General features: G+C 38.0%; 1 protein-coding gene across 1 annotated transcript in view; it reads left to right on the forward strand.

Annotated features, from left to right (window-relative positions):
- PGM5 (phosphoglucomutase 5) overlaps positions 1-12,355 on the forward strand; it is an 827,968-nt gene that overhangs the window by 229,643 nt on the left and 585,970 nt on the right. The window contains exons 4-5 of the mRNA XM_078675734.1: positions 2,087-2,212; positions 5,355-5,545. Of these exons, the coding sequence (XP_078531860.1) occupies positions 2,087-2,212; positions 5,355-5,545 (317 nt within the window). The remainder of the gene's footprint in view (positions 1-2,086; positions 2,213-5,354; positions 5,546-12,355) is intronic.

The following is a 12,355-nucleotide window of genomic DNA, read 5'->3' on the forward strand; positions in this document are numbered from 1 at the left end:
GGTTCTGTCGGGTCAAACAATCTCATTGTAGTATTCAATATTCAATGAAACAGAGTGATTGAATATAAACAAACAAATTGATCACAAAAGAGAATAAAAGATTTTATCTCATTCATAGAGAAAAAGATTTTTAGTTCATATTTGCAAATATTTAAACAAAGTAAGGAATTATCATGACATGAGAGCTGTCCAATAACTAAATTGAAAAGGCGACGCATGTGGGCGTGATTATAGTGACATGGTGAGTGAAGTGACAAAGTGACAGAATTAGTGTATTTTACAAGGTAGACCAATGCTGTACAAGTAATTATACAAAGAGATATTGAAAACTAGGTCCAATTACACATCATATAATGGCAGTCACCCTAGCTTGGTCAATGAATTACATAAACTGGTGTGCTAGGAGACCTAATGCATGGACAAAACACCGTCGACATTACGACCCTGACAATCTACAATAATTAACAATGTCAACACAGGTCTTCTTCAGGACAAACAAACACGGTGAACAGCCGGTACTCCTGAATTTCTTGTGGTGTACGCAACCCTCAACCCCAAAGCTTTGGGGATAGAAAACCAGGGGTTCGGTCCAACTGGTGGTTGGTCTGGGTGACCTGATAATGAAGAAAACTTCCGTGGAGGTCAAAAGGTCTCAGCCAAGTCGGTGGTGAACAGTCAAACAACCGCTGTTCTTTATGCTGGAAATATAAATGCATTTTCTAGCAGCGAAGCTTGGACATATTAGTTGTACCAATACACGCATTTCTGCCGTTAGCCAGCAGCTGCAAGCCACAGTGCAATCCTGACTCTGCACGATGCTGCGCTTGGTACGAATAATACGTCCAAGCTTTGCTGCTAGGAATAGTATTTATATTTCCAGCATAAAGAACAGCAGTTGTTTGACTGTTCAACACCGACTTGGCTGAGGCCTTTTGACCGCCAAGGAAGTTTTATTCATTATTAGGTCACCCAGCCCAACCACCAGGTGGACCGAACCCCTGGTTTACTCTCCCCAAGGCTTTGGGGTTGAGGTTTGCGTACACCACAAGAAATTCAGGAGTACCGGCTGTCCACCGTGTTTGTTTTTCTTGAAGAAGATCCGTTTTGACATTGTTAATTATTGCAGATTGCCAGAATCGAAACGTCAACAATTTTTGTCCATGCATTAGGTCCCCTAGCACAACAGTTTATGTAATTCATTGACCAAGCTAGGGTAACTGCCATTATTTGATGTGTAATTGGACCTATTTTTCAATATCTCTTTGTATAATTACTTGTACAGTATTGGTCCACCTTGTTGTATAATACACTAATCCTGTCACTTTGTCACTTCACTCACCATGTCACTATAATCATGCCCACATGCATCACCTTTTTAATTTAGGTTTAGGACAGCTCTCAGGTCATGATAATTCTTGACTTTACTCAAAGATTTGCAAATATGAAGTAAAAAACCTTTTTCTCTATGAATGAGATACCTTTGTTTATTCTCTTTTGTGTTCAAGTTGTTTGTTTATATTCAATCACTCTGTTGAATATTGAATACTACAAAGAAATTGCTTGACCCGACAGAACCGAGTGTTACTAGTATCATGATTTGGGGAATGGTCTACTTGGTAACCCATATTCATAATTAATTGCATTTACCTACCATCACCATTTACCAAGCTGTTTAACATGATATTGTTGTAATGAAAATGTTGCAAATCTTTTTCCATCAATTTTCAAAACCTTCTGCCTCAAAACTTTAGAAAGTGATTAGTCACAGGTAGTTAGTTCAAGGCAGTGAGTTTCATTTGCCATCAAAAACGTAGTCATTCTAGTTTACCATCAGCACTGTTCCTTGTAAAGCCTCTGGTGTGACATGTAGGATGGTACCTAATTTACAGTATTAAGTTATCAAATGTTTAGAGCCCTTCCAATGAACTTAAGTATATATTTTTTAATAAGCTGAAAGAAAAAGTGAAATGTCCTACTGTAAATCCACCCCTCTATTTCACCAATCCCATTATACACTAATGTACATCTTACTGCTGTTTGCTCCAGTGTGGATATTGTGTAAATTACATTCGCTTTCTTTTGACAGTGGAAATTGTGGACTCGGTTGAAGTGTATCTCAATCTGCTTCGAGGTCTATTTGACTTCAATGAAATCAAAGGACTTCTGACGGGACCTGACCAGCTGAAAATCAAGATAGATGCCATGCATGGAGGTAAGACATTGGAGCCTATATGAATCATTAATTACCATAGAAAGATGGGAAAATCCTATGAAAGCATGGTTTAGAGGCACATGTAAGATCGTATGTTTAGTTGGAATGGAGAAAAAATGGGCTTAATCACACCGTATGTAACATTCCTGTTTAGATCTTCAATGCAAGAAATTGGTTTGGGCTAAAGAATGAAAGTAGAGGGTTAAGATTTCAAGTCATGGGCTTTACATTAAAGTGTCTCAGCAGTGTGTCTGTATATCAGGAGGATAGGGCATTCAAAGGGCTATCTTCTTTATATCTGTTTGGAAAATATTCTTAAGAGACTATGCTGTGTGCTCAGTGTAAGGGAAGGATAACTGCTAAGATGCTTAAACTGCACTGGACGCGGAAAAACACTTTAATTGCTAGCTATGCCTGGACCTAATAATTGTGAGAGAATGCCAAAAGGAAGCAATACTTATATTTTTCAAATACTTGCTTTAGGTTGTATATATGTGGCTTATACAGGCAGGCACACACAAACATAACACATCAAAGACCGGGTATGCATACCCCTGGGTGGGTTCTGATGAATTCGTAAACTCTTTTAAAGTTCTGTTGTTTTATTAGATTTTGACAAAAGTACAAACAATAAACACAGAGAGAACAGAAAAACATACATATGAGAAAAAACTGAAACAATACAATCCAATTCAGAACATTTTCAGGCATATACAGTATGTACCAAATGAGGTCAGATTCGTGTAATTTGAATCAGTGTTGAGTTTCCCAGTCTGAAATTGGAGTATAAGAGAAAAAAATAACACAATGGAAGGACAGTTAATAAGATGATAAAGCAGCAATATGTCTAAAGAAGAAAGTAACGTAAAACATCTAAATTGTGATTTTCATAAAGCACCTTTAATTGGAAGAGATTTATGACAGCATATGCTTAGATACAGCTGGTAGAGGCAGTGGACGGGGTGCATGTTAGTTTGTGTCAAGGTGCTTATATTTTCTGCCTGAAGCAATCCAATGTATCCCAAATGGTACTTGTGCTAGATAACATTGTACAGTGTTGGACTGATATACTTTCAGTACTCCTGGTGAAGCACAACCATGCCCACCAGATATGTACTGAAATCTTATGTGCAGATTTCCAGTTACATAGAATTGCCCTAAGACCTAAAGTTAACATGAGGTCAAGTAAATGGAAGCCAGAGGTAGGCATGTTCTCCATAGTAGCGGCTCCTTGACATATTGTTATAGAACTGAGACATAGTTACATTTGAAATCTAGCTGCGCAAAAGGAAGTCAAAGATCTCCAGAATTCTTACAGAAGGGGCGATGAGTCTGTGTGATCGATCACCTACTTATTAATTGCCATGCCAACTGATATTAAAAGGGATACGGAGTAGTCTGTGTAGTCTGCCGGGCATCTATGTTTTATGTATTAACATATATTTCATTTGTGCTAGTGCAGAGTTGAAATTAACTTTCAATTGCAGTTTCCAAATCGAAGGATTACTCTTTCAAGGCATGTACCTCACCTGCTTTATGCTCCTTTCTCCTCCACTTCGCCTAAGTGGTGGACTTACGTTTAAAGCTAGTTGGGCAAAGAAGTCTATACAACTTAGAGACAAAAGGGCAGATTTATCAAGGATTTACAACAGTGCAAATTCATGAAAAGTGATGCAAACCTTTGCAAAGTCTTGATAAAGTTTTGCTATCTGGATCAAACACTTTTTTTGCACTGGAAATTAATTAAAACTAACGCAAATAGCAGTTTGCACAGTTTTGTTTTGCTCAGTGTCAAGGGAATGTCCCATCAGTGTACATGGGCGTTCCCACGGTACCACCCATTTTTGACGCTACGCCCTATCGAATAAAATTGGTAGACAAGGTTATGTGCCCAAAAAAAATCCCTCCTTCAGGCAGGTATTAACAATAAGAAATATTTCAATTTCTTCCAACTTTACACACATTGCATGTGTGTGGCACTATATTATGTCTGAAAGGTTTTAAATTTAGTCTAAGCATAGTATTTTGTATGGAAGGATATCCTTTCCAACACAAAACCTACATTAGACATCACAAGCACACTGACCTTCGCACTATAGTTTAAAGGAGTGGGTGTGTGTGGTGCTTGATAACAGATGTGCAAATTACTATTATAATAAAGACTAGAATATGTTATGTTATTTTAACAATTTCTAGAGCGCACAATACCGGTGGGTGTCTCGGCGCTATGGACTGTAAGGAAAAAGCGGAGGGGCCCCTTATTGCTCAAATAGTCTAGTTTTTACTTGTTATCTGAAAGATAACAATGTTGGAATGGTCTTAATTTGCAGGGGGATCAGATTCCATAGTTTAGTATAGGCAGCTACAGAGCATCATTCTAGCCAGAGATGCTGTGTGTACAAACATAAAAAAAGGGGGGTTAATCACAGAAGGCCCAGTAATCAGACACAGAGGGTTCTTGGTGAGTAAAAGGATGCCAAAAGAAAGGAGCAAGAATGGGAATAGGTAACATGAGCAGTAGCCACGTATTTTATTTTATTTTTTAATAGAAGGATGCTGCCAACAATATCTAAAAGAGTTTGGATTTTTTATTCAAAATTCAGACCAATTTGACCCTCTTTCAGCAAAAAATTAGAACTGTCAAATGATTACAAATCAAAAAAGATCTTACAGCTTGCTAAAATATTTAGTGGTTAATTTTTTTCTCCAGCAATACACTGCTCCTACACCTTTGGAGCCTCGGTGTTGGAAAATATTTAACTTTCGTCAGCCTTTCAGATGAAGGCGATATGATGTAAATGAATTCATGGAAATATATTCACAATAATTAAAATAGTCAGGATTATTGCCAAAGGCTTTGGGGAAGGGAAGTATTTTCATAGCCCTACATAACCTTTCCAGGGTCTGAAAGAAAGAGCTAGCTTCATGTCTAGTTGTGAGTAATCACGTGGTTTATTTGTACCCTATTACCCTTCTGATGCATGAAACTCATAGCAATTCTAAAATCAATCAATCAATCAATCAGGACTCATGTATAGAGCGAATACTCACCTGTTAGGGTCTCAAGCCGCTGAGGGTGAGGGCGTGCGGAGTTGCGGGGAAAGGCATGAACTTTTGTAAATGACGATTTTTTTTTCCTTAGTGATGGGGCCCTATGTACGGCGGGTCCTCTGCGATGAGCTTGGAGCTCCCGCCAATTCTGCCTTGAACTGTGTTCCACTGGAGGATTTTGGCGGGCAGCAACCCGATCCAAATTTGACATACGCCACAACGCTGCTGGACACTATGAAAGGAGGAGAGTACGGGTTTGGAGCTGCTTTCGATGCTGACGGTGTAAGTCACCTTTACATGTTTTCAATTCCATACATCGTTTTTTTATGGTAATCCTTTTTTATGATTTGAAAAACTCATAAATGTGCATAGCATAATGCCATAACCTTCTCCCCACTTTCCTATTTTAGCCACTGATGCAAAGTAGAAGTACACACTATATTTTGTCTGAGTTTCTTTTCACATTTAAATAACAAGTTTATTGCGAAGTGTTCATTAATCAAAAACTTTATCGAAGGTGTGCTTCCATGGTAATTTACATTCTGAATTATAATCTTCAGTTCTTCCCTCATAAAACTATTAGGCCTAGACATCACAGTGCATTGTTCACATAGGTTGTAAAAATTACAGTCCCCACCAATCGTAAGAATTGTGGAGAGATATGAAAGAGAAGTTACTGTAAGAAATTGGCATATTAGTGGCAGAGGGGGAGAAGCAACCTCAAATAATATTCACAATCTTAGTCAAGGTGAATCACGAAAGTCACTAAATAAACCTATGCTCAACCCCCTGGCAGCTATGGCACAGAACAGCCAGGCTTAATCTAGAGGCAATATGAAAAGTATGTATGCAGTACTCAAACAGTAATACAGTGAAGACACTACCACTAACAAAAGCCCAACCAATTTGAAAAAATAGAGAATATTTTAAAAACTACAATGACATCAAAATGACAAAAATCCAATTAGTAGACAAGAGTTATGAATTTTTAGAGTTTGGGTTTAAAAATAGTGGCGAAAAGCATTAAGTACCAACTGCAGGTAACTGATTGCGCTGGTCCGTCACAAGGATAAGATTTAAGGCTGATCATGATGATGCGTGGCTCGAATAAAAGGACTAGGTTTGTTCCGGTCACAAAGGTACCTTTTCACTCAGAAACCTTTATGGAGCTAGAAAGTCTTCAGTAGGGCAATGTAGCCAAATTCAAGGACGGGTGAAGAACCTGAAATCTTCATTCTCAGGGGTACTTGATAATAAAGAAGTTAGCACAGAAGCTGAAATATGAAAATACATCTTTATTAAACTTAATTAAGTGAGACTACGTCACACAGGAGCCTTAGCAACTGAATGAGGCAGTCTAAAGAGTACAGAACACAGAGGCCTTTATATGCTTAGGGTTACAAACTCAGCATAAAAGAAAGGGACAGTCCTAGCTTTTGCAAGCATGCAAAATACCTAATATGGACATACAAGATATGCAAAATATTAGCCAATAGGAAAACATTCAAAACAAGGCATCATGTAACCAGAACGTCCCCCATAAGTGTGTTTCTGCCCAACCCATAAGTCAATCAATTACAGCACCTATAGGTCAATCAGTAATGGCAGGACATGTCTGTATGCAGTTAGGCCAGCTGGTGTCTGAGATTGGTTTTCAAAACAAGGACAGAGGGGGGGTTTCAACACGTTGCAGTCCAAAGGGCAGAGACACTTCATGAATAGAGCAGCCCGTGTAAAGGCAACACAAAATGACGACAAATGTAAAATGGAGTCAAAATTAAGGAACCTCAGCCCCTCCTTTTGCCATTACACAGGCAAATCCGAATTCATTGCTAGGCAAGCATTTTCCATTCTAAACATTTCATTAAGGGTTTGAGCAGGAATACAAAGAGAACAGGGCATTGGGTCATAATTAACAACAGGAGAAAGTAATGACCACTATTACAAACAAAATTATCATTTTTCACAACCCTAAGCAAAAGCAAATCCTAAAATTATTTAGCAAACTTTTTCAGGGCTCCTACTTATTTCAGCGACTATTGACAATGCCAGTAAAACAATAAGAATCAGTCTCCAAACACCCATTCAATGCAACCGCACGGGAAATACCCAGAGTCCGTCCAAGCCTCTCTGGCAGGCTTCTATTGTCCATCAAATCTGCTTCTTTTGTTTTCTTCCGCATGGGCCTTTTCATTCAGGCCTTTCATGAAAATGGTGCTTCTCAGTATCCGTTGGAGTGCCCTCCTGGCAAACACTCACAGCTCATTTGAAAGTCTCAATGTCTCAATGCAGTGCACCAGTGTCTCTCCTCTGCGGCAGACACTACAGATATTGTGCTCTTCGTTGGTCATGGGCACAGATCATCTCGTGCAGACCCGGGTCTACATTCTCAGGCTCCAACACTCATTATTCAGTGTCAGAGGACGCTCAGGCTGCTTTTTCATGGGCACCATAATGTAGTGCCTTTTTCCAATCTTGGATCCTCCGGTGCACTGCACTTCCGTTGGAGCAAAGGAAAAGGGGGGTGTGTGTGGCCAAAACTCAGGCCAAGGGGCTCGAGGGACTACACACTGTCAGAGGTTACCAGCACATGACAGGTGGAAAACTGAAGCCTCAAAACAACAAGAATCCTTCTCTTTCGCTCTTTTGCACTGAAATTCTGGTTCTGTGATGTCCAATGCCGTCTGATGGAGCAAGTGCGATGCTTTAGAGATACCATTGATGGCGTGCTGGCGATCGCTATCCAGCCTTGCTTCTTTTCTGGGTGCTGGGACTAGTGATGTAGGAAATGTGACACAGTTGTTAGTTTCCTTCAATTTAGTACAAAAACAGTTTATTGTATTTAACAAGGGGACTGCAAGCAGGTGGCCTGCAATCTTCAAAGGAGTGGCCATATGCCATGGGACAATTCTGGTCTAGAATACACTGTCACTCTCAAAGACAATACAAAGACAAAGGCAGTAGGCAAAACAGTGCCTCTAGCCTCTTCAATTGGTTTTCCATTTGAGAGCATATCCTCTACCATCTAAGGGTAGATAGCGACATGGGAATTCTATCTGAATGGATGTCCTCACACATGATGACATCGTCTAATGGGGTAAACATATTTTTTCTCTAAATGATTACATATAGGTGTTCCCTAATTCCTTATCTAGAACATCTAAAAAGAGAAATTGCATAATACAGATTATCAGGGACATGTAGATACCTCCCTTTTAATAACTGTGCATCAGGTGCACTATGCAATACAAAGGCTAATGATCAAAATGTGGAAACAAAAGACAAGAACTAGAGAGTCCTCGTATTTCCATGATTTGAACACATCTCATCCACCAAAAATTAAAGAAGCAGGAACAAAAGGGTAAAAATCCAAATTAAAATAGTCATTGAAAATTTGTCATGTTCAAAAAAATAAATGTAAGGTATCTCCTATTGAGGTGGAAAACGTGTCTTACTATTATTGAGTCAGTTAACCAGTCCATCACTACCCTGACAGTCAGACTGGAAAACATCAAAGTAAGCCTAAAGAAAATTCTTAAAAACCAGTCTAATCATACAAAAGAGAATTATACATAATATAGGGGTTCCTAGTACATTACTGCAATCTGGAAGTGTGAACCTGAACAATACACCAACAATAATAAAAGCTGACTGGTGAAAGGAATATGGAAAATAGAAATGGGACTAGGCATAGCTAAAATCCCCAATAGCTAGGCACGATGCGACATCGGTCAGGGGAGAAGTAACAAAAGAAAAATCTATAGGAAGAACAAAGAATTACTTGGGTGAACAAAAGTCAAAAATAGTTCACAAATGTTAGCTCTACCGCTGGCTGCTAAACCATATACGGTAATCTTAGCTAATGTTCCAGTTCCTTCTTCAGGGAAAAATGAAACCTTGTTTCCTTTATGGTACAAAGCCATACACTACTTAGGAAGCAGAACAAAACTGACTAATGTAATATAGAAATTAGGTCACACTCACCATGTACAAGAGTCACAGATCTATAATTTATCCTTACGTCCAATCAGGATACATAAATCTAGGTCTGCCTGTTCCTTAAGGGAAGGGGGCAGTAACGTGACTAACAGCAGGTGACACACTTTGATCCTGTATATCTCTTTTATTTTTCTTCAATACCATTATAGCCAAATTTGACATACACTGATGAAGTGTTGTCTGTCTATCTGTGAAATTTAGTGTCAGAGCAAATCTACCCAACTGTTGTGCAGCGATATGTATCGTCATGTATATCCCTTCACAACACAGGTAAACTTGTAATAGTATCAAAAGCAGCAACATAAAAAAAAAACATGCAACATTTTTTTACAAAAGCGCACATGTCAAGCCATCAGATATACTTGCTGTATATCAAGCACAAAAAGCATAGACAAAACAAAAGCATATATAAATGAGTGGTGACGCACAACACCATGTCATGTACTTTATGCACTGTGAACCTGCAGCCCAAAACCCAATATTCGGGCCTGCTTAATTTGTCAGGTTTAAAATCCTCACCCTCCTTTTGACAGCAGATCACCAGTTAGTGGAGATTTGGCTGTCAAACACAACTTACTGTGTCGCTTCTGACACACAGGACCAGCAGGAACAATTTATAAAAGGATAAAATGCAAAAATATGTAAAACGCACAAACATTTCCTTTCAAAAGAAGTCATAATAAAAAAACACATTTTTTTTCAACATACTGCTGACACTGCACATAACACACAAAATATTAACTGTAACCAACCATCTTTTGAAAACATGCTAAACCACCTTAATTTTGACTTTCAAAAATAAAAAGTCTTTCACAGACACTCTGCGTGTCCTGTGCGCCAACACCCTTTGAGGCCCTGCTTTTCCCAGCAATGATTTCTCCATCTCTTTACACTTACTCCTAACTCCCACCTTACTGACCTTAAGGTCAAAATCTGCCCTCTCCCTCTTCCTCACTCTGAGGCTGACAAAAAGACAAAAAGCCTTCCCAACTCTTTCTAACCTGCAATAACCAACCCTATTTAAAAACACATGATATATATATATTACTCCTGTTAGGGGCTACAATTTATTTCTATACTTAGATTATTAAAACAGTTACTGTGAATAATTCTCAGAACATAATAACATAACATACCAGCTTTAGAACAAATGTGTGTTACTACCCTATGCAACAGTACTCAGCTCATCAACCTTAAATGGATGAACGTTTCAATAGGTCCAGCTTAGAGTTAAAACCTTCAACCCTGATATTAAACTCAAACCTCTGCACCAGGCACATTGGCTCACTGAGCTATGAAAAGCAACCTCAACTGGTAACAACCTGCAAATTTGTATTATACCTAAATGTATGCATTTACAGAAGCCTAAAACACTTTAAAGCTACTCTAAATGAAAAAAATGCTGTTTAAATAGTCTATTTACCCAAATTCGATTTGTGGCACTTAAAAATAAATATCCTATAATTATGATACATATTAATCATCCTCAGATTGTTCTTTACAAATTGCAGAGATTGGACATTAGACATATCTCATGCAAATCCTGGGAAAAATTAGTTTTTCACGCCTGCGCCAAGTGAAATTCTATATGCTAATGTCCTCATTATGCAGTATAACATAACTTAAATTAAATTATAATGCTAGGAGGTCACAGTATGAGCATTAAGCTTCATGAATAGTAAAAAACGAATTTTGTAGCACTTATTTTTATTAATTAATTTGCTTAATTAATAATTATTTTTAATAAACTCAATCATTTTTGATAATTCCACATATTAAGGTTCTGTAATTCCTCGAGTCTGACTTCATTTTTTTTTTTTTTCTGTGTCACCATTTTGCGCCTTCCTCCACGCAGACCTGCAAAGATAGCCTGGCGAACAAGGTGGCCTGGCCTCCCCAGTTCATGTACACATTAACTAGATTTACTCTGAAATGAACTGTAAGAAACTGACCTCTTCACCTGAAACTGACCTCGCAAAGCCAATTTCCCAGATTGATATTTTTCTGAGATTGCCAATCAATGTTCAGGACATCGTTAACTTTTTAGTTTCCTTGCACATGCCTTATCTTGTTCAGCATCCGTTACTGTTTCTTTTTTTTTTTAAATGTTTCTTCATTACATAGGTTAATTATTTTTTAGCAACAGAACCAAGAATATGAAAATCCTTCATTGAAATGTCTTCCTATAATAAAAAATAATGAACCTTAGTTTTGGAACCTTTTAAAACAACATTCTGAAATGTAAAGATTCACCCGTGTTTAACTAAGGGCAAAGTCCTGGCTTGAGTAAATATTCCTGTCTATTCTGTGACCTACAAAGGCAACAGCTATTTGCTCAGAGGTAATAAAAGTTCTCCTCTCAGTAGTAACATGAGCACGGTGGCAATCTTTTTCAAACTAAGACACATCAATGTGTGTTCTATAATATGCGTCTGAGTTCAGCAAAAATTTTTTACTTCAGCTGAAGTGTTTGCCTGTTAATATCTAACACAATGTATGTAAGTAAAAAAATACTATACGTTTATTTTTCTACAAAACACACAATTTCGATTTTGAGGCTTTTTTTATTCCTAGTGAATGTGAATTTAAATTTTAGTTTTTAAGCATTTAGACATTTTACTTAATAGACTGAAAACATCAAGAAAAACCCACGAACAAACATTGAGCTCATTTCAGACATAAACAGAAAGGGGTCAAACACTCTGGACACACAATACGGCGACCTTTAGCCATTTATTTAGTGAAAAGCGCCATCGCTATTCACTTACAGAAGTTGCACTAATGACAAAACCACATAGACATTTAAACACACATTTCACCCACAAATCAATACTCAGGACAAAAACAAAGGACAGCCCACAGACTGCACTTAAACCAAACCATTTGTAAATACTAGTTGTAAGTCATATTTACAAGAAGCGCTTCTCAGTAGTGTTCCAAAAGACTGCAAAAACAGCCCAACAGACTGATGTATATCCAAGAAGCGAAAATACACTCAATTCACTGGCTTTGGCTAGCAGAACACCAAAAAATCGTTCAGCATATCTTCATTAAAAAAAACTGCACAGAACAAAGGATCCTTGTTTTGTATTC

This window comes from Lissotriton helveticus, chromosome 2_1, assembly GCF_964261635.1.
Source record: "Lissotriton helveticus chromosome 2_1, aLisHel1.1, whole genome shotgun sequence".
NCBI classification, from domain to species: Eukaryota; Metazoa; Chordata; class Amphibia; order Caudata; family Salamandridae; genus Lissotriton; species Lissotriton helveticus.